This window comes from Salmo salar, chromosome 13 (genome assembly GCF_965601325.2).
Source record: "Salmo salar chromosome 13, fSalSal1, whole genome shotgun sequence".
In the NCBI taxonomy this organism is placed as follows: domain Eukaryota; kingdom Metazoa; phylum Chordata; class Actinopteri; order Salmoniformes; family Salmonidae; genus Salmo; species Salmo salar.
Genome location: NC_138303.1, coordinates 52400817 through 52420357, shown reverse-complemented (window position 1 = coordinate 52420357; position 19541 = coordinate 52400817). Strand labels below are relative to the sequence as shown.

General features: G+C 41.3%; 1 protein-coding gene across 2 annotated transcripts in view; it reads left to right on the top strand.

The window, feature by feature from the left end:
• The window catches only part of LOC106567379 (phosphatase and actin regulator 3), a 57467-nt gene extending 42831 nt beyond the window's left edge, over window positions 1-14636 (top strand). For both annotated transcript variants that reach the window (XM_014136551.3, XM_014136550.3), the window contains exons 8-12: window positions 11863-11918; window positions 12553-12614; window positions 12961-13101; window positions 13521-13597; window positions 14002-14636. In XM_014136551.3, the coding sequence (XP_013992026.2) occupies window positions 11863-11918; window positions 12553-12614; window positions 12961-13101; window positions 13521-13597; window positions 14002-14017 (352 nt within the window). In that variant the 3' untranslated portion in view covers window positions 14018-14636. The remainder of the gene's footprint in view (window positions 1-11862; window positions 11919-12552; window positions 12615-12960; window positions 13102-13520; window positions 13598-14001) is intronic.
• The last annotated feature ends 4905 nt before the right edge of the window (window positions 14637-19541 follow it).

Sequence of the window (19541 nt, the reverse complement as noted above, 5' to 3'; positions counted from 1 at the left end):
TCTGCATTCAGAATTCTGCAAGAATATCCTCAGTGTACAACGTAAAACACCAAATAATGCATGTAGTGCAGAATTAGGCCGATACCCGCTAATTATCAGAATCCAGAAAAGAGATGTTAAATTCTACAACAACCTAAAAGGAAACGATTCCCAAACCTTCCATAACAAAGCCATCACCTACAGAGAAATTAACTTGGAGAAGAGCCCCCTAAGCAAGCTGGTCCTGGGGCTCTGCCACTGTGTACTCTCTGTTTAGGGCCAAATAGAATTCTGTTACTTGACACATTGAAAAGAATTTACAAAAAAACAGAGCAAACTAGAATGCTATTTGGCCCTAAACAGAGAGTATACAGTGGCAGAAATCTTTGACTATCTACAGACTCAGTGAGCATAGCCTTGCTATTGAGAAAGGCCGCCGAAGGCAGACCTGGCTCTCAAGAGAAGACAGGCTATGTGCACACTGCCCACAAAATGAGGTGGAAATTGAGCTGCACTTCTTAACCTCCTGCCAAATGTATGACCATATTAGAGACACATACTTCCCTCAGATTACACAGACCCACAGAGAATTTAAAAACAAATGCAATTTAGATAAACTCCCATATCTATTGGGTGAAATACCAGTGTGCAATCACAGCAGCAAGATTTGTGACCTGTTGCCACAAGAAAAGGACAACCAGTGAAGAACAAACACCATTGTAAATACAACCTATATTTATGTTTATTTATTTTCCCTTTGTACTTTATTTACACATCATTATAACACTGTATATAGACATAATATGACATTTGAAATGTCTTTATTCTTTTGGAACTTTTGTTAGTGTAATGTTCACTGTAAATGTTTTATTGTTTATTTCACTTTTGTTTATTATCTGTTTCACTTCCTTTGGCAATGTAAATATGTTTCCCATGCCAATAAAGCCCATTAAATTAAAACAAATTGAAATCTATCCCCCTTTTTGTCAACTTCCCTTTGATGGCCTCATGGATATCCTCTCCCGTGTGTGTGCTTCCAGATTTGTTAAGACCAACAACTCCTCACAGAATTCATTCTTTGTTTCGTTCTAAAACCTGACAAACACCAGAAGCTGGACATTATCAGTGTGATTCATCCACAGCTAATGAAATGCATGGTGCATTCTGAATGGCCTCATCAAGTTGTGAAGTTAAATCTTCAGCTAATATTTCACTTCTCATTGCTGTGGAATCTGACAGTGGGAAATGTTTGATCTTTTCTCTGAGTTCATATTTTTGTTTACCTTAAAGCAAGGTGTCAGCAACTTCACACATGCGCATTCTTTTACCATCTCAGCGTCTGAATTATTTTTTGTTTTCCCAAAACCCAAACTATCCTCAGTAAACACTCCATTGCACGTTGTTGGGCTGTAAGGGAATTGACAAGGACTTTAGTGGACTTCTCATATTGGGATTTGAGTTGGTTAATCTTGTTTGTTCTCACCTACGTGTTCAGGGGATACGTCTGATCGAATTTATTATGCCTGGTGCCATAATGGCGTTTAACATTGATCCTTTTCACGAGAGCTATAGACTCACTGCATATCAGTCACATTGGTTTTGTGCTAGTTGCGGAGAGAATGAATACTGTTCCGTCCACTCATCTTTGAATATGCAGTTTTCAGAGTCAACTTTTTTTTTACAAGCCATATTAAGAAAGATAACGGTAACTAAGCTCCTAACTGTGATATTTACAGTTTAACCACGGTTAAATCTTTCTGTTTATTTCTGCCTGCTTGTCCCAAGGTTCCGCAGAGGATATTTGGATTAATGTGATTGGGTAAAACGCGGCCTCTTGTATTTGCATATAACCACGAGATTGGATTAGACGGGGCACAAGTAGAGACGGGCGTTGCTTTGGGAGAAAGAGAGAGAGAGTGAGAAAGAGAGGTTGCTGAGTTAAAGAGGCCCGCTGCGTCCGGTTGATTTAAAAAAAAAAGCTGTCTAGGAACAATGGTTTGACTTTTATATAACAACATGCGATGTTGTCCGGTTCTCTGGGTCTGGGTCAGGACCACGGTCCGCCAGTTGAGTTGGGCGGCCCTAGAATGTGTGTAAGCAGACCTGGGTTCAAATCATATTTGAAATCTTTGAAATGCCTGCCATATGGGTAGGGTTTGCTGTTCTGGAACTATTCTACTGGTAATCACAAATAAAGTACTTGAAAAATGATTTAAAATAGTTCTTGAACCCAGGTCTGGATGGAAGACATTAACCTGAAGGCTCTTTTGGGACATTAGACCACACCATTGATATTGATTGCATATGAATGTCAATATAAATACAGTAAATTCCAGAGTGACTTACAAGGGCAAATAGGGTTAAGTGCCTTGCTCACGGGCACATTGACAGATTTTTCACCTATGAATGTCCATGAGAGGAGAGTCTGAACGGTGAACAATGAGTGATAGGAAGGGATGAAACTGTAAACTTAATGGTAGTGGTTATGTAATGTTGAACAGTGGAGGGTTTAGAGCGGAGGTGAGAAAGACAATCTGATCTAGGGGGATTATCTCCTTGGCTTGCATTGACTTGATTTGCGTCCGTCAGTTAATCTGGCATTGTTTTGTACATACTTTGGAATTGATGCTTGGACTCGGCCAATCCTGATCCTGGATCAGTCGCTCTATTGTGTTGGATTAATTTTACAGCGGCCAGGTGCTAAACCAGCTGATTGAACTAATCAAGGTCTTGACCAAACCAATCCCTAGTTGAGGAAGAGAGATTTCATCACCAATTGGAGTAAGATCCTGCAAACTCGAAATGTGGTTCATTTGTGGACCTGAGTTATACAATTAGAACGTGTTTCACTATGGTGGTAAAATACCCAGATTCCTTCTCAAGAGCAAAAACTCTTTGATTTCAAGAATGTTACTGGAGAGTTAAAGATAATAAATCAGGAATCCTGAATTTCCTGTTTTCTATTGCCTTATTTGTGTTTGTGTACTGTTTTGGTTTACTGTATGTGCCAACCACACACAAGACATTCCCTCACAGGAAGTTATCAGAATTCGAACTTCCAGTAACAGTCTTAGCTCTGTACAGGCCAGCAGGACACTATGGATGTGGATACATCACACTTCTCTAAACAAAAGCATTTGGAGAATGTTCTCGTGTTGTATGGTTTCTTATTTGCTGAAAAACACAACAGTTTGGTACGAGAGCAGAATGTGAAGGAATTTAAGTACTATAACTGCTGTGTTTCTCATCACCATTTTGTGAAGCTAGGGGTACACCATCATGTTACGTAACCAGCCTTGTAATAACTCACAGTTGAGTGCTACTCATCTTCAAGAAAAAGATTTAACAGTCAGACTCCCATGGAAACGATCAACCTCAGGCTATTCTTAGTTCCGCTCGGACCACAGGGTCTTCAAAGTGTAATATTGTCACTGGACAACAAAAACAATTCACTTCCAGCTGCAAACAAACACCTTATGTAAAAGGCCAGCGCAAAGCAGCATGACTCCGGCTTGCGTAAGAGCCCCAGGCCACAGGCAGTGTGCTCTGTGAAGACAGGGGGTTCCTCTAGCATGGGAGTGAGATGTGGAGCTGTCTGGGGAGAAGGTCACATTGAGAGCGCCATTGTAGGCTAGTCACACAAAAGACCACCGATCTGCACAAAAACTACCATAAAGCATTATAATTTTTTTCATTTTAATGGATGTATTCGATGCACACAATGCAATTGCAAGTTGTATTTGGAACTTCTGTCGAATAATATGCTTTCCTGTCTATTTGAAATATTATAGTTATTTTGCTCACTGCTCAATGATCACATGCACTGCCATTTGCTTCTGCGAAATTCTGTCTTGAGTGTGTAAAGAACTGTCACCAAATCCTGGTCTTGGAGAACAACTGTGTGTCCTGTAGGCAATGTGTACTGAATTAGGCCCATTGAGATGAACTGCTGAACAAAATTCAGGGGACCGCTATACATCTAACATTTCTCCCCCTAAATGTCTTAGTTTTGACCGTTGAATTAAGCCTGGTTATGATGTGATTTTTTGGTTGAAACTAAAACCTGCATACACAGTGGGCCTCCAGGACCAAGACTTAGAGCCCTGAGGGATCACTGTGGAAAATAACTCACAGGAGCATAGGGCACAACTCAAGCAGCCGGTCCCAATTAGTTTGCTACATCTTCCTCAGTGGCTCCCTGTGAGTTTTGCAGGGTGGAAGCAATGTGGTGAAAGCTCCACCACTACATTGCTCCTACCTATCCAGACTACTGAAATCAGCAAACATTGAAAGAGAAGGGGAAGAGGCAGGTGTAGGGATCAGTTTGGGATTATCCTACTATATTGCAATTTGTGCTCCCATTTTCTAGCCACAGTTACCTCCAGACAAAATAGAGACCACATATGAAAAGGTGCACTGTAAATGGTAAACGTTCCGATTCCCACATCAGTGTAGACATTTTGTTGAGGTCATGAGCTGCTTATTCATTCTTTACGTGGTGCCATGAGTGCGTACAGTGCATACGGAAGTATTCAGACCACTTGGACTTTTTCCACATTTTGTCACGTTACAGCCTTTTTCTAAAATTGATTCAGTTGTTTTTTTACCCTCATCAACCTACACACAATAATACCCCATAATGACAAAGCAAAAACTGGTTTTTCTTAAATTATTTAAATATTACATTTGCGTAAGTATTCAGACACTTTACTCAGTACTTTGTTGAAGCACTTTTGGCAGACATTATAGCATCGAGTCTTATTGGGTATGACACTACAAGCTTGGTACACCTGTATTTGGGGAGTTTCTCCTTATCTTCTCTGCAGATCCTCTCAAGCTCTGTCAGGTTGGATGGGGAGCATCGCTGCACAGCTATTTTCTGGTCTCTCCAGACATGTTCAATCAGGTTCAAGTCCGGGCTGTGGATGGGCCACTCAAGGACATTCAGAGACTTGTCCCGAAGCCACTCCTGCATTGTCTTGGCTGTGTGCTTACGGCCATTGTCCTGTTGGAATGTGAACCCTTGCCACAGTCTGAGGTCCTGAGCAGGTTTTCTTAAAGGATTTCTCTGTACTTTGCTCCGTTCATCTTTCCCTTGATCCTGACTAGTCTCCCAGTCCCTGCCGCTGAAAAACATCCCCACAGCATGATGCTGCCACCGCTTCACCGTAGGGTTAGTGTCAGGTTTATTACAGACGTGATGGTTGGCATTCAGGCCAAAGAGTACAGTCTTGGTTTCATCAGACCAGAGAATCTTGTTTCTCATTGTCTGATAGTCCTTTAGGTGCCTTTTGGCAAACTCCAAGCGGGCTGTCATGTGCCTTTTACTGAGGAGTGGCTTCCGTCTGGCCACTCTACCATAAAGGCCTGATAGGTGGAGTGCTGCAGAGATGGTTGTCCTTCTGGAATGTTCTCCCATCTCCACAGAGGAACTCTGGAGCTCTGTCAGAGTGACTATCAGGTTCTTAGTCAACTCCCTGATCAAGGCCCTTCTCCCCGATTGCTCAGTTTGGCCGGGCAGCCAGCTTCTTCCAACTTCTTCCATTTAAGAATGATGGAGGCCTTCCCCAGGTCTGTGCCTTGACACAATCCTGTCTCTGAGCTTTACGGACAATTGCTTCAACGTCATGGCTTGGTTTTTGCTCTGACATACACTGTCAACTGTGGACCTTATATAGACAGATGTGTGCCTTTCCAAATCATATCCAATCAATTGCATTTACCACAGGTGGACTCAAATCAAGTTGTAGAAACATCTCAAGGATGATCAATGGAAACAGGATGCAACTGAGCTCAATTTCGAGTCTCGTAGCAAAGGGTCTGAATAGTTATGTAAATAAGGTATTTCTTTATTTCTATAAATTTGAAAACATTTCTAAAAACCTGTTTTTGCTTTGTCATTATGGGCTATTATGTGTACATTGATGAGGGGCAAAAAATATTTGATCAATTTTAGAATAAGGCTGTAACGTAAATAATGAGGAAAAAGAGAAGGGGTCTGAATAGTTTTCGAATGCGCTGTATAGGTGCCCGTTTGCCGTGCATGCTCCATATTTTGGTTACACTGCGCTTTTTCAGAGAGGGGAAAGCCCAACTATATTTAGCCCTAAAGATGGTGGAGAAGAGGGAAGCTTAATGGAGGAGTAAAGCCTATTTCCCAAGGGTACTCTTAATGAATGACAAAATAGTCTATAACTCCGGGCTCAGATCTCCCAAAATGACTCCTAGCTTAGATTAAATCGTCTTTTTCTGAGCCTCTTTCCAGGTCGGAGAAACCACCAGCCAGAAAAAAAGCAGAAAAAAAGATGCTGTCCTAGCTTATTACTGGGATAATGACACCTTGCCTGTCCGTTGTCACAGAGTGAGATGACCTTTCCATCTATAGCACTCTGCTCTCTGCCTGCCACTTCTGCTGCGGTGGCGCTTCGCCGGTGCTATTCTTAGCTTGGAGACTATTGAATAATACATCCCGGTGCACTCCTATCTCTCCGCCTCCCCACTCCTCCTCAAATGTGTGTTATTGAGGAGTTATGTGAGGAGAAATGGTGGGGGGAGAGCAATACAGTTACAGTAGGCCAGAATGCAGGAGATGGGGTTTTTCCATTCTAAAGGAGAGTGGAATTCCGAACTCATTCATATTTTTTTTATGACAGGATAGGAGCAGAAGAAGGGAGACAGAGTAATGGGAGCAGAAATATGTAGAGTTCATGCCTCAATAGAACCAGGATCCCCACTACAGGGGAAGTGTATGGTTTCGACGGCGAGAGCATTACCCGCTTGACCAGACTCTGGGCCAGCAAGGTGTGTTTTGTGGAGAGATGGTTTATTGTGACTGCTCGCTGCAGTCTGGCTGCCTTCTTTTGGCTGCCAATTTGTGGCTGAAGGAGAAAAGGAAGCTAATGCCTACTGCAACCACCCACTCAAGGTTGTCTATCCTTTTCTCTCCAGGCACAAGCAATGCTTTACATATTTATACTAGTATTAGGCAATTTGAGTAATACCCATCTAGCACATAACATTCTGAGAACCAAGTTTCTTAGAGTTTGGTGGTGTGTGGTTGTCCTATGGTTATTTTGCATACAACCTTCCCACAACTTTCTCAGAAAGGTGCAGGATAGTTGCTTGGCTTTGGAACATTCCCAGCACATTTAAGGAACTTGATTAAAAAATCATTTTTTCTTGGTATTTCATTACTTTAACAGAATGTTTCCTAAAAGTTCAAACATGGTTACATTTAATTTACATTTTGGAAATGTTCTAGGAGCGTTTCCAAAATGAAATTGGGAATGTTCACAAATAGTCCAGATAACGTTAAGAAACAAATGTTCTTCTGTGCAAATTTTAGTACTTCAGCATAACTTTTCTCACAGGTGTCCTCATGGTTCTATTTAAAATCATAATCTCACATTGTTCCAAGAACATCAAGAAACAACGTTCTTCTGTGGAAATTTCAGTACTTCAGCATAACGTTTCCTACAAGTTTCCTCATGGTTCTATTTAAAGTCCTGTTCTCAAATTGTTCCCGAGAACATTAAGAAAATGGTCCCTAAAAACCACAAGAAAACTGTAGTAACGTTCAGAGATCATTCTAAGAATGTCATTAAAAACATAATCATTCTGTTCTCAGCATCAACAAAACTCTCTCTGTCCTCTATCTTGTTAAGTGTGTTCAGGTGTGTTGGCCACCGCCTACTAATTGGCCACACCTGATCTTAATGAGTGCTTGTTTCCTTTGAAATGGGGTCTGTTTGAATAGCCTAAAATGAACAACTTTGTATGAGTTTAAAAAACACAGCAAACTAGCTCCATCCTGGTGGCGCAGTGGACTAATTCCATGGCTAAAAAAACAGAAGATCATAAGTTCAAATCTCACTGATGCCGTGCCACTATATAAAAAAAATGTCTGTGCATGATTAATGCCTAAGCAAATTAATTTCCATGTGTCCTATCTGTGCTTGGCGTTCAAAACAGTTACGCTAGCAGTGTTAAGTCTTATTGAAACATGTTCTCAGAAAGTTATTTAATAACCTCTAATTTTCGTTCTCGGAACGTAAATTAAACCTCCCAGGAAAACTTTCAGGGAACCATAGTAAAAACTCCTTGCAAACTAAAATGTTACGTTCCTGGAACAGACAAAATTCCCTTCCGTTCTCAGAATGTTTAAAAAACCTTCAGTTTTACCGGTCAGGAAACATTGCTTCGTTCCCAGAACCAATGGTAACCAAAACTCTACGTTCCAAGAACTTCCAAGGAACCAAATGTTCTAGCTGGGTATAGGCCGGGATTCAATCCAAGGGATGTTATAAACCATTACACTATAACAGACTTTTTAAGGTAATTTACTTTTGAGCCGATATGCGTTTACCATGCCTCTGCGAATGTTTGGGAAAAATGCCTTTAAAAGGTGCATTGTTGGCTGAATAGCCATTTCAGGACAGTGGGTACCTATATGTAACCGATGTGAAATGGCTAGCTAGTTAGTGGTGGTGCGCGCTAATAGCGTTTCAATCGGTGACGTCACTCTCTCTGAGACTTTGAAGTAGTTGTTCCCCTTGCTCTGCATAGGCCACGGCTTTTGTGGCGCGATCGGTAACGATGCTTCGAGGGTGGCTATTGTTGATGTGTGTAGAGGGTCCCTGGTTCGAGCCCAGGTAGGGGTGAGGAGAGGGACGGAAGCTAAACTGTTACATATACACCTGCAATACACTGCATTATCATCCCATGCTCTACAGTATGTTCAAGAAAAGCAGATGTTCTGAACTGTATCTTAGACAGCTGTCCTTGAGTCAAAATGAAATGTATAGGGTAGGAAACATCAAAACATCTAATGAGCCCTTAGTCTCTAGACTTTCCGTTTCCAAATACCCTAAATTAAGATATTACTTTTTTGCCAAGAATAGCCAATGTTCTGCACATACACACAGCTATTATTAGGCCTACACTATAGTAAGGGTTCCCTGGGAAGAATCCATTGTCTTAAATATTTCCACGAGAAACTGTCGCTAAGCCACCCAGTGACAGATGTAGGATACACAGTGATCTCCAAAAGTATTGGGACAGTGACAATTGTGTTGTTTTTTTGGCTCTGTACTCCAGCACTTTGGATTTGAAATTATACAATGACTATGAGGTTAAAGTGCAGACTGTCAGCTTTGATTTGAGTGTATTTTCATCGATATTGGGTGAACCGTTTAGAAATCCCATACTTTTTGCACATGGTACCCTAAAATGGGGGGACTAAAAGTATTTGGTCCCATATTCATAGCACACAATGGCTACATCAAGCTTGTGACTCTACAAATGTATACAGTTAGGATCAGCTTGATCGCCCCCTTTAAATAACGGATGGACCGTGGCTGCCTTCCAAGCAATGGGAACCTCTCCAGAAAGGAGAGACAGGTTAAAAAGGTTGGAGTATCACGTTTCAGGTAAGACCCAAATGCAGACTGTGTCGTAGTAACAATGTTTATTACAGCAACCAGGGGCAGGCAAACGACAGGTCAAGGCAGGCAGGGGTAGATTATCCAGAGTCATGGGGCAAAGGTACAGGACGGCATGCAGGCTCAGGGTCAGGGAAGGCAGAAAGGTCAAAAACAGGTAAAACTAGAAAGCGAACTGGCAACAGACAAACAGAGAACACAGGTATAAATAAACAGGAGATAAAGGGGAAGATGGGAGACACCTGGAGAGGGGTGGAGACAATCACAAAGACAGGTAACACAGATCAGGGTGTGACACGGAGATAGGCTTGGCGATGATAGGGGCAGCAACCTTAAAGAAGAAAGGGCCTAAACCATCTGATCCAGATGGTTTTTTGGGGTAAAGTTTCAGGAGCTCCTTTAGCACCTCGGACTCAGTGACCGCCTGCAGGGAGAAACTTTGTAGTGGGGCAGGTGAAAAAGAGGGAGAAGGGTCGGGGCTAGTCGCATTAGAAATGGTGGGAGATGAGGAAATGTTGGATGGGCAAGGAGGCATGTCTGAGTCAATTAAGAATCCTGACTCAATGAAGTGGTGATTAAAGAGTTCAGCCATGTGCTTCTTGTCAGTAACAACCACATCATCAACTTTAAGGGACATGGGCAGCTGTGAGGAGGAGGGTTTATTCTCCAGGTCTTTAACTGTTTTGCAGAACGTCTTGGGTTTAGACCCACAGAGAGAGAACTGTTCCTTAAAGTAACTAACTTTGGCCTTCCGGATAGCCTAAGTGCACTTATTTCTCATTTGCCTGAATGAGAGCCAGTCAGCCTGAGTATGTGGGTGTTGAGCCTTTCGCCAAATGCAATTCTTGAGGTGGAGTAACTCTGCAAGATCACAGTAGAACCAGGGGCTGAACCTGTTTTTAATTCTCATTTTCTTTTTAGGGGTGTATTTGTTAACAATACCACTGAAAATATAAAAAAAGGCCCAAGCCTCTTAGACAGAGATCAAGCTGATTCTATACCATTTTACAATTGAAGCCATTGTATTTTTTATGCTGTTCAATGTCATCATCCATCTCTTATGATCAAACCCTAAGACAAACAGTACAATGATTACTAAATGTAATAACATTGATTACGTTTAGCCGTCTTGTCGTAATAGTCGTACTATTAAATACATTATCTTGAATACAAGCATGATTATTCTGTATTTGCATTTCATTGTATGCATTTGGTATGTATATACGTTGCCTATAACTGTTAGGGCTCCAGCACCTTGATCACCTCTTCAGAGGGAAAGCGCAGCAGTGTGGGAGGGCAATGGGCACTACTGCCACAATACCCAGCTGTGGCACGTAAGTGGCGAGTTCAGCGCGCGCGACTTCAAGGTGTTTGACCTGACTTTGGTCCTCACTCAGAGCTCTGGAATTGAGGTTTGAAGTTGGTCGGGGGCGAGACATGCTGTGAGGTTGTGTGGTGCGCTGTCTCGGTACCTTTATCTTTTGGGCGGTGAGTTTGCCACATGCACTGAGGGCTGAGCCCTATCTATTATTGATATCAAAGTCTTTGAAATGCTCACATGCACAGGTGACTCCAAAGTCATGGGCATTTGGTTTTTGTGGACTGTTTGAAGCTTTGATGGTGAGGTTTAAGCAAACATGAATTAGTCATTATTTTGAGTTGCTTATTTGTATGACCCTGGGACCATCTTATTAGTATCCCATCGTTTTTATTACATTTTAAGAAAAAAAGTATATACAGTTTTATTATCAGTTTGAGATAGGCCTATAGATGTGTTGTAGCTAGCTACCCATATCAGGAGTACATACATTTTGATAGGTGTCGAGATAGTAAATAAAGGCTAATTGTAACCTATTTTACCATTCGAAACAATAGCATTTGAACAATAGAAGCAACTTTGTGAAACTGAGAAATGTTGTCTCAGTGATCGTGGATAACTTGAGTGGGAATCTCGTATGCACCTCCTCCCGACAGCAAATGATACATTCAGTCGGGAAAGGAGGGAGGCTCGCCTGAGTAGCGCATCACGACTCAGTTCAAGAAGGGTGCTGCCTGTGTGTGTGGAGTAGACTGCAATGGATGACAGTGAAGCGAGCAGCTGCACATGCAACAGCAGACGACAGTAGACCTAGTGTTTGTTCTTCGTCTCTCTGATATTACAAGATTTGAGACAATAAGATAAGACAGCCAGTGGTTTCAACAGCGGTAAAACGTGAAATACAAAAAAATCGCGCGTCTGTGGGTATTCCAGATGTGGGGGGCGCCTCTAGTAAAGCATCATAGTCGAGGTTTAGACGCGAGATGGAAAAACAAGGTGTTCCCCAATAGAACGACTACATTGAGGAGAATGATAGGCGAACTTGGTTTAAAAGTCTACTTATTTGATGTTGACCTAGCTTGAATCGAAAATGGTTCAGAACGTGGTTCTGGTATTTTTTCGCAGGAGACTCAGCCAGAGGCCGAACGTTGAGGAGTTGGAAAGCCGGAATATTCTAAAACGTGAGTTGTAAAACTGCCTTTTTATTTACATTTCTGCACTTTTTATGTTTCTTTTCATTAAGTCATGTGAAATTCATGCGCAGGTCCTAAATGAATCTACCAAGGTAGACAATACATACATGTATTATGATACACACATTCACTCATGCAAAATTCAGGAGAGGTAAAGGATGAGCACACATTGTTTCCCAACATACATGACTTGATGTTGAGAAATTCGTTTAGAAAACTGACCAACAGCACATATTATTTTGGGCAGGCTACAGCGTTGTGTTTCTCTTACATAAGCGTTTTTATTTCGAGATTCTATGGGAATTTGGATCTGACCCCGAGTGAAACAAGATTTACACTTAGACCAAGAATTATGTTTAAAATGTTCAAATATATATATATATATATATATCCCCATTGATTTGTAATATCTGAAGCCTAATCGGTGTCTACAGTCAAACAGTGGGACACTGGTATTGATTTCATAATCATTCACCCATAGATAAGGTTTAGGGTCAAACAGTGACATCACTGACTTGGATTAGGGGGAAAACTGATGAAAATCAGTTGAAACCTCAAGTGTTCTTATCAGTGTCGTTGTATTAGGCCTATCACTAATTGTATTATTCTCATTGGTTTAAAGAGAGAAATGACCAGACCGAACAAGAGGAGAGGAGAGAAATCAAACAGCGGCTCAACAGAAAGGTACGTTACACTTTTTATTACACTACTTAGTTACTATGTATTATTCTTAATTTATTGTTATTATTGTCAATGTAATAATACACTAACAGTAAGGTACACTATGCAGACATCCCATTACTCCTGACTGAAGTACTTGTTCTGTTTTTATACTTTATTTCATGCTATACACTAGTTGTATCTTTGTTTTGGGAAGTGCTCTGGATAAGAACATAATAAGACATACAAATATTTGTCCAAAAAATCTTGTATAAGCCTACTATGGCAAAATTGTTACTTTTATGAGAGCAGCATTATGATGCCAAAACCACAGATGAATACAGGAATTTCAGACCATTGTGTATTTCAGCTCAATCAGCGGCCCACAGTCGACGAACTACGGGACCGAAAGATTCTCATCCGCTTCAGCGATTATGTCGAGGTGGCCAAAGCTCAAGATTATGACAGGAGAGCAGACAAGCCCTGGACCAGGCTTTCGGCAGCTGACAAGGTGTGTGTGAGAATGTCAACAATGTCAAGAAAAAGGATCCTTCGACTGCATCTCTCATATTTCACATTCCACACAAAATGAATGATTCCCCACTCAAATGGCAAAGTGACTGGCACATACCCTTTTTTGAGCATTTTGTGATGTAGGTTACATGTCCTATTTATTGCCCTGGCTGCCTCCTCCATAGAGCCAGAATGTCTCACTGTTTTCTAGCTAGCTTCAGCTTTTTTTCTCACTCCATATCTCAGACTATGTCCTTGTGGCTAAGACCTTGTTGTTGTCATCTTTCTTTTGTTTACTACGCTCTCCGTGCTGAGTTTTGCAGACTGTGTGTCGATGCATGCGAGGGTCGATGGGTGCGTGGTAAGCCTCTGCATAAGGATGCTCTCTAGTCTAACGCACGTTTTCTTCCTCTGCAGGCGGCTATCCGAAAAGAGCTGAACGAGTTCAAAAGCACTGAGATGGAGGTGCATGCCTCGAGCAAGCACCTTACGAGGTCAGTGTGTGTTCTGTGCTTGCTTCTATTCTTGGCTGCGGCTGACTCTATTTTTAGCTCCTCTTACATGTCTAGAAAAGGTCCACAGTGCTGAAGATAGATGCGTAAAAGGGGAGGAGGGGAGTCCTTGCTTACCTTCCCCGCGGCCTGATATTGGCAAGAGAAATTACAAATGCTGTCTGTCCCCAATTAAGTGTGTGTGGTAAACGAATGTCCTCCAGTCGATTTGTACCAATGATCTAGGGAGACAGCAGCCCCACTCCCCCGGTACACATAGCCGTGCTAAAAATAGCCTCACAAGATTGATGAATAGCTGTAATCATAACTAGAGGGATTACAAAGGCACCTTCTGCGCTCATGACTCTTCCTCCCCCTCCCTCGTCCCCCTTCCTTTCCTTCTGTAGGTTCCACAGGCCATGAATACGAAGGGGAGATACTTCTATGAAGAAATACTGCTGAGCCTAGAATTTTCGGTTGCTGCGTCGGCAGCGGTTAGAAAACTGCCGGAGCACTTAAGCCATTCTTCCAGAGCCCGGTCCTTTGTCTGCAGGGTGTCCTCGATTCCTCCAGCACGCCCCTGGCCTTCATCGATAGGAGGGGTGGACGGATGGTGATGTTTGGGTGTGTGGCAGTGAATCCCAGAGGCAGTCTCCCCACTGCGGGAGCTGCCTGGAAGCAGAAGACTAAAGACGGAACCCCGGACTCCGGCTGTCTGCCTGCCCATCGGTTAAGATGGAGCCCGAGGGAAGAACAATCTACTTCGGTCTGTGTGCGTGTGTTTTTTTTAACAGTCTCCTTTGCGAAGGTGGCAAATCCATACGGGGAAGATGACGGTTGTGCATGTGACCAGCTTCACCTTTTACATAAAAAAAAAGAAAGTGTCACTTGCGGCGGGGGGGGGCTGTGTGGTCGGTCAGGGGGTAGATTTTGTACCAACTGTATATATGTCAATCTGAACCGGACTGTCAATGTCTTTAGTGAAAATAGAAAACCTTTGTAAGCACTACTTGTCTTCAAAATACAAGGTCTTTAAAAAATGTTTTTGCCTCCTCTTATTTGTGGTAATCAGCATATTTTTTGGAAAGTATTAATAAACGGATTGCTAGGCAGCTGAACAGAGAGCAATAGTAATGTTGTCTTTTTTAGGCACTACCAGAGGCTCACTCCGTCATGGCATGTTGGCCCCAAAAAATGTTTTGTTGTTGGGTAAACACAGGCTTAGGAGATATTATACGTTTTGTTCTATGAGATAATCTTCATCAGCTAACATAATTTTTTGTGAACTTTTAAGCATTTATGTAATCAAAACAAGCTCATAAAGGCTTCATTAAAGTCATGTTAATTGACTGATACTGTATTATCTCATAGAACAAAATGTCTAAGATATCTTAAGCCTGTATTAACCTCAGACCTTATTTTCGGCATATATCCCAAAACCCCTGTCTTTCCCCATGGATTTCCAACTAACTGGAGGTAGAAAATGAAAACTAATTTCAGTTTTTTAGGACTACAAGCTGGCGAGCTCTATATGTAAAAGCAAAGACTCGATCCAGCCTTCCCCTTTGTGTTGCTCAGAAAGTAGTCAGGTACAGTGGTAAGCAGGGTGAATGTGAGATTCGTGAGTCTGACAATGTGAGATTATATAAAGCATAACAGTTACTCAGCAAAGGACACTCAAACTGATACTCAAATGGATATTTGTCCATTGGAATAATGTGAATAAATTGAAGTACTACTTTCATATTTCCCTGCCAAGTAAGGTAGTTTAGTTTATCTGAATTCACATTATAAAACATTTTAAAAGTGAAATAAACTTCAGGCAACGTTAACAGCAGGCATGCCATTAGAACAATTTTCACAGAAATGCATTATATATTTTGAAAATACTACTCGCAGCGAGAGACGGTTAAAAACGTAAAAAAGCTATTAACAGTGTCAAACATCACTGCAATAATACATAAATTAATTCATAAATATACAAATGATATATTAATATCATATAAATTAACATTTTATACTTTTTAAATAAGGCATGTATATTTCTTTAAGTTATGCTCAATATATTTCATTGATCGCAATTAACGTAGAATGATGAGAAAACTTAATGGAACACAAACATATCTTATAAATGTGCAGAGGTACTTGATTTGGGTTTAGAACCTTGATCCCTCAGGCAGGAAAATAGTCTGTAGTCCTCTCTTCACACTCAGTATGTCCTGTCTTGTTAAAGGGAGAGACACAAAACACTGCGCTCAAATACACTCACAACACCTCAGGGGGTGCAGTCTCAGTCGGCGCTTGTAAAGTCAGCACTTTTGAGTATGGCCTACAAAAGAGGGACCTCTTTAATGCTGCGTGAGTGGAAGGGGAATTTACACTCACCATCTTCTTGAAGAGTCTGTCCTGAACTGACTTCATACCTTTCCTCATCAAGCACATCTGAAAACAGCAGGTGACTAAATGTTTTCTAAGGGTTTGAACTCTTCAGTGCCAGACAGAGTAGACAGAAGAGAAAATGGGGATAAGCACAATGCCATATAGATCTGTCATTCTCATTGAAAGCAAGCGGTAGAAGCGGTAGATCTGTTCTATGTGCGCTATGTCTATGCTTCCCAGTCTTAAGTTTTGTTTTTAAGTCTTACTTTCAGTTTGGTAAATCAGCTTGAAACAGCTGAAAATACAATATTTTTGGTTATGGGAAAGATATTTCACAGCGATTTAGATCGTACAATGATTCTCTACACTACACTTGCTTGTTTTGTCACATAAACTGAAATTAGGCAAACTATTAGAATTTTAGCAACCAGGAAATGGCGGAGGGATTTCTGCATAGTGCATTTTTAAATCAAATCAAACTGTATTTAAAGTGCATTTAAAGTTTGATTTGATTTAGTCCTATTCTTTAACTTAGATTGTTGGTTGAAATGTAGATGTGATTTAATTAAAGCCAGACTCAGTGGCACAGATAGAGCTGTCCAAGCAGAAGATGCATCTCTTTCAAAAGTAGATTTTTAGTTGCGTTGTCAACCAAACACAATTCAATATTACTTTTGTAAGACCAAGAATAGCCAAATGTTAAGGCAATCTTACAAACTACTAAACCTTAAAATGAGTAACATATGGCTACATTTTGAGGTTACTGTAACAAATGTCTTCTTATGTAATCATAGAAAGTGTGCATGAGGAGGGTCGTAGGTCTGTGGAAATCTTCACAATTGCTATAATAATCTGCACATGCATGTAGCCTACTTTAATGTAATCTCAATTAACTGCAATCCAGGTCATTTGCTTGTGCTATTAGATCAAGCAGAGTGATAACACATTAAGTTGTTGTATAAATAAACAAAATATCTGACATTGTTTTTCCATTTGAAGTTTAGTGTACTAAACCAAAAATCTGACATTGATTTTCCATTGGAATTTGGTTGAGCTTTTAGACGGTTAAATATAACACATTTGGAACTCAACAAATTCCTGGCTGTCTTTTTGAGTTAGTTAAAATAGGTTGGAATCTCATTGATCAGCGTATCTACCAAATATTACCCAATTCACAACGTTGAAATTATGCGGTGTGCCCAGTGGGTTGGCTGTTCCTGTTCCTCTGTACTTGTTCCAAATGGAATTGTTTGATTTATGACCAACATAAGAGGGCTAAAGTTCAGATGAAGTAAGGGGCTAAAGTTTGGATAAAATCCACACCTGAGAGGTGAAGATCCTCTCCTTGTACTCCAGGCTGTGACACACGTTGGTCTGGAAGTTGCTTGAGGCTCCGCAGTCTGATGAGGGCAAAGGAAGAGAAGAAAAGAAGAAGAGCCCAAGAGAGAGCAAGCGAGCCAAAGATCAATGTGTGTGAAAGAGAGAAACGAGAAAATGAAATATTCAAATACAAAACCAATACCACCATCACGTTTGCATCTTTTTGTGGTGTTGTGAATAAAAAAATAAAAAACACACATTTTGAATCAATAAAAAAAACTCTGGCAGTGACTTTCTTCTGCCTATTTTTTGTTGTTGTTGATATTTATTGAACTGTCCACAAAATAAACGTTTAGATGTAAGGGTCAAACGTGAGAGAGAAGGCCCTAATACGACAATGGGAAATGAGACCAAATGTTATTTCTCATCACAGGAGAGATCAGGTCTTTTTCTTATTCGTTATGTTTTAAATGGGGGCTAAACTCAGTTTTCCTCCCTATTAAGAAAAAAAGGGTGATTTACGTCTTGGGGGTGTGGTTTAACACATTTTGTTATGTTTGCTATATCCTACCCTGGCAGTTATTGTTGTTTGTTCCTCTTCACTCACTGTAGTTGAGTTACCCCAAACAGCCTGAGTCACTGTATTATCTATGACTTTGACTAAAGGAATGACACTTGTGTTTGTGATGCTAACGTTAGCTCACGAATGTGTGAATGTTTGAGTAGGAGAGAAATTTCAGCCACACCCGTTGCTGACAGGTGTATAGAATTGAGCACACAGCCACACAATCTCCATAGACAAACATTGGCAGTAAAATTGCCTTACTGAAGAGCTCAGTGACTTTCAACATGGCACCGTCATAGGATGCCACCTTTCCAACAAGTCAGTTCTTCACATTTCTGCCCTGCTAGAGCTGCCCCAGTCAACTGTAAGTGCTGTTATTATGAAGTGAAAACGTCTAGGTGCAACAATGACTCAGCCTCCGAAGTGGTAGGCCACACAAGCTCACAGAACGGGACCACGGAGTAGTGAAGTGCATAGTGTGTAAAAATTGTCTGTCCTCGGTTGCAACTACCGAGTTCCAAACTGTCTCTGGAAACAACATCAGCACAAGAACTGTTCGTCGGGAGCTTCATGAAATGGGTTTCCATGGCCGAGCAGACGCACACAAGCCTAAGATCACCATGCGCAATGCCAAGCGTGGAGCAGTGGAAAACGCATTCTCTGGAGTGATGAATCATGCTTCACCATCTGGCAGTCCAACAAACAAATCTGGGTTTGGCAGATACCAGGAGAACACTACCTAACCCAATGCATAGTGCCAACTGTAAAGTTTGGTAGAGGAGGAATAACGGTCTGGGGCTGTTTTTCATGGTTCAAGCTAGGACCCTTAGTTCCAGTGAAGGGAAATCTTAATGCTACTGCATACAATTACATTCTAGACGATTCTGCGCTTCCAACTTTGTGGCAACAGTTTGGGGAAGGGCCTTTCCTGTTTCAGCATGCAATGGCCCATGCACAAAGGGAGGTCCATACAGAAATGGTTTGTCGAGATTGGTGTGGAAGAACTTGACTGGCCTGCACAGAGCCCTGACCTCAACCCCATCAAACACATTTGGGCCTAATCGCCCAACATCAGTGCCCGACCTCACTAATGCTCTTGTGGCTGAATGGAAGCAAATCGCCTCAGCAATGTTCCAGAATCAAGTGGAAAGCCTTCCCAGAAGACTGGAGGCTGTTATAGCAGCAAAGGGGGTCCAACTCCATATTACTGCTCGTGATTTTGGAATGAGATGTTTGACGACCAGGTGTCCACATACACTACATGATCAAAAGTATGTTTCGTTCGTTGTTTCATGTCAATCAAACAAGTTCCGAGGGACTGTGTTATAATGACTCAATTGGGTAATTCTGCTGTCTGTAAAGAAATGGGCGGGCTGTAGGTTGATTCTGCAGCTACGATTGGAAAGCATGGGGCATGCTCCGATCATTTGGGTGCTGCCAGACAGCTGTTCCGTGTTATGATTGAAATCCAGACCCAACCCTGAAATATTCATTTCCTAAATCTATCAAATCTCTGTTTTGGAAAATATTGTCTTTAATGACCAAAGTTAGTCAATTTCAGGACTAGAATTTATGTTTATGACTACTAACAATGCCACATTTACCATTGTGCTATCGTGAGAATGATTGTTGAGAAATCTCCACTTAATAGATTCACTGTTGCTATCGAAATCATTCCAAAGG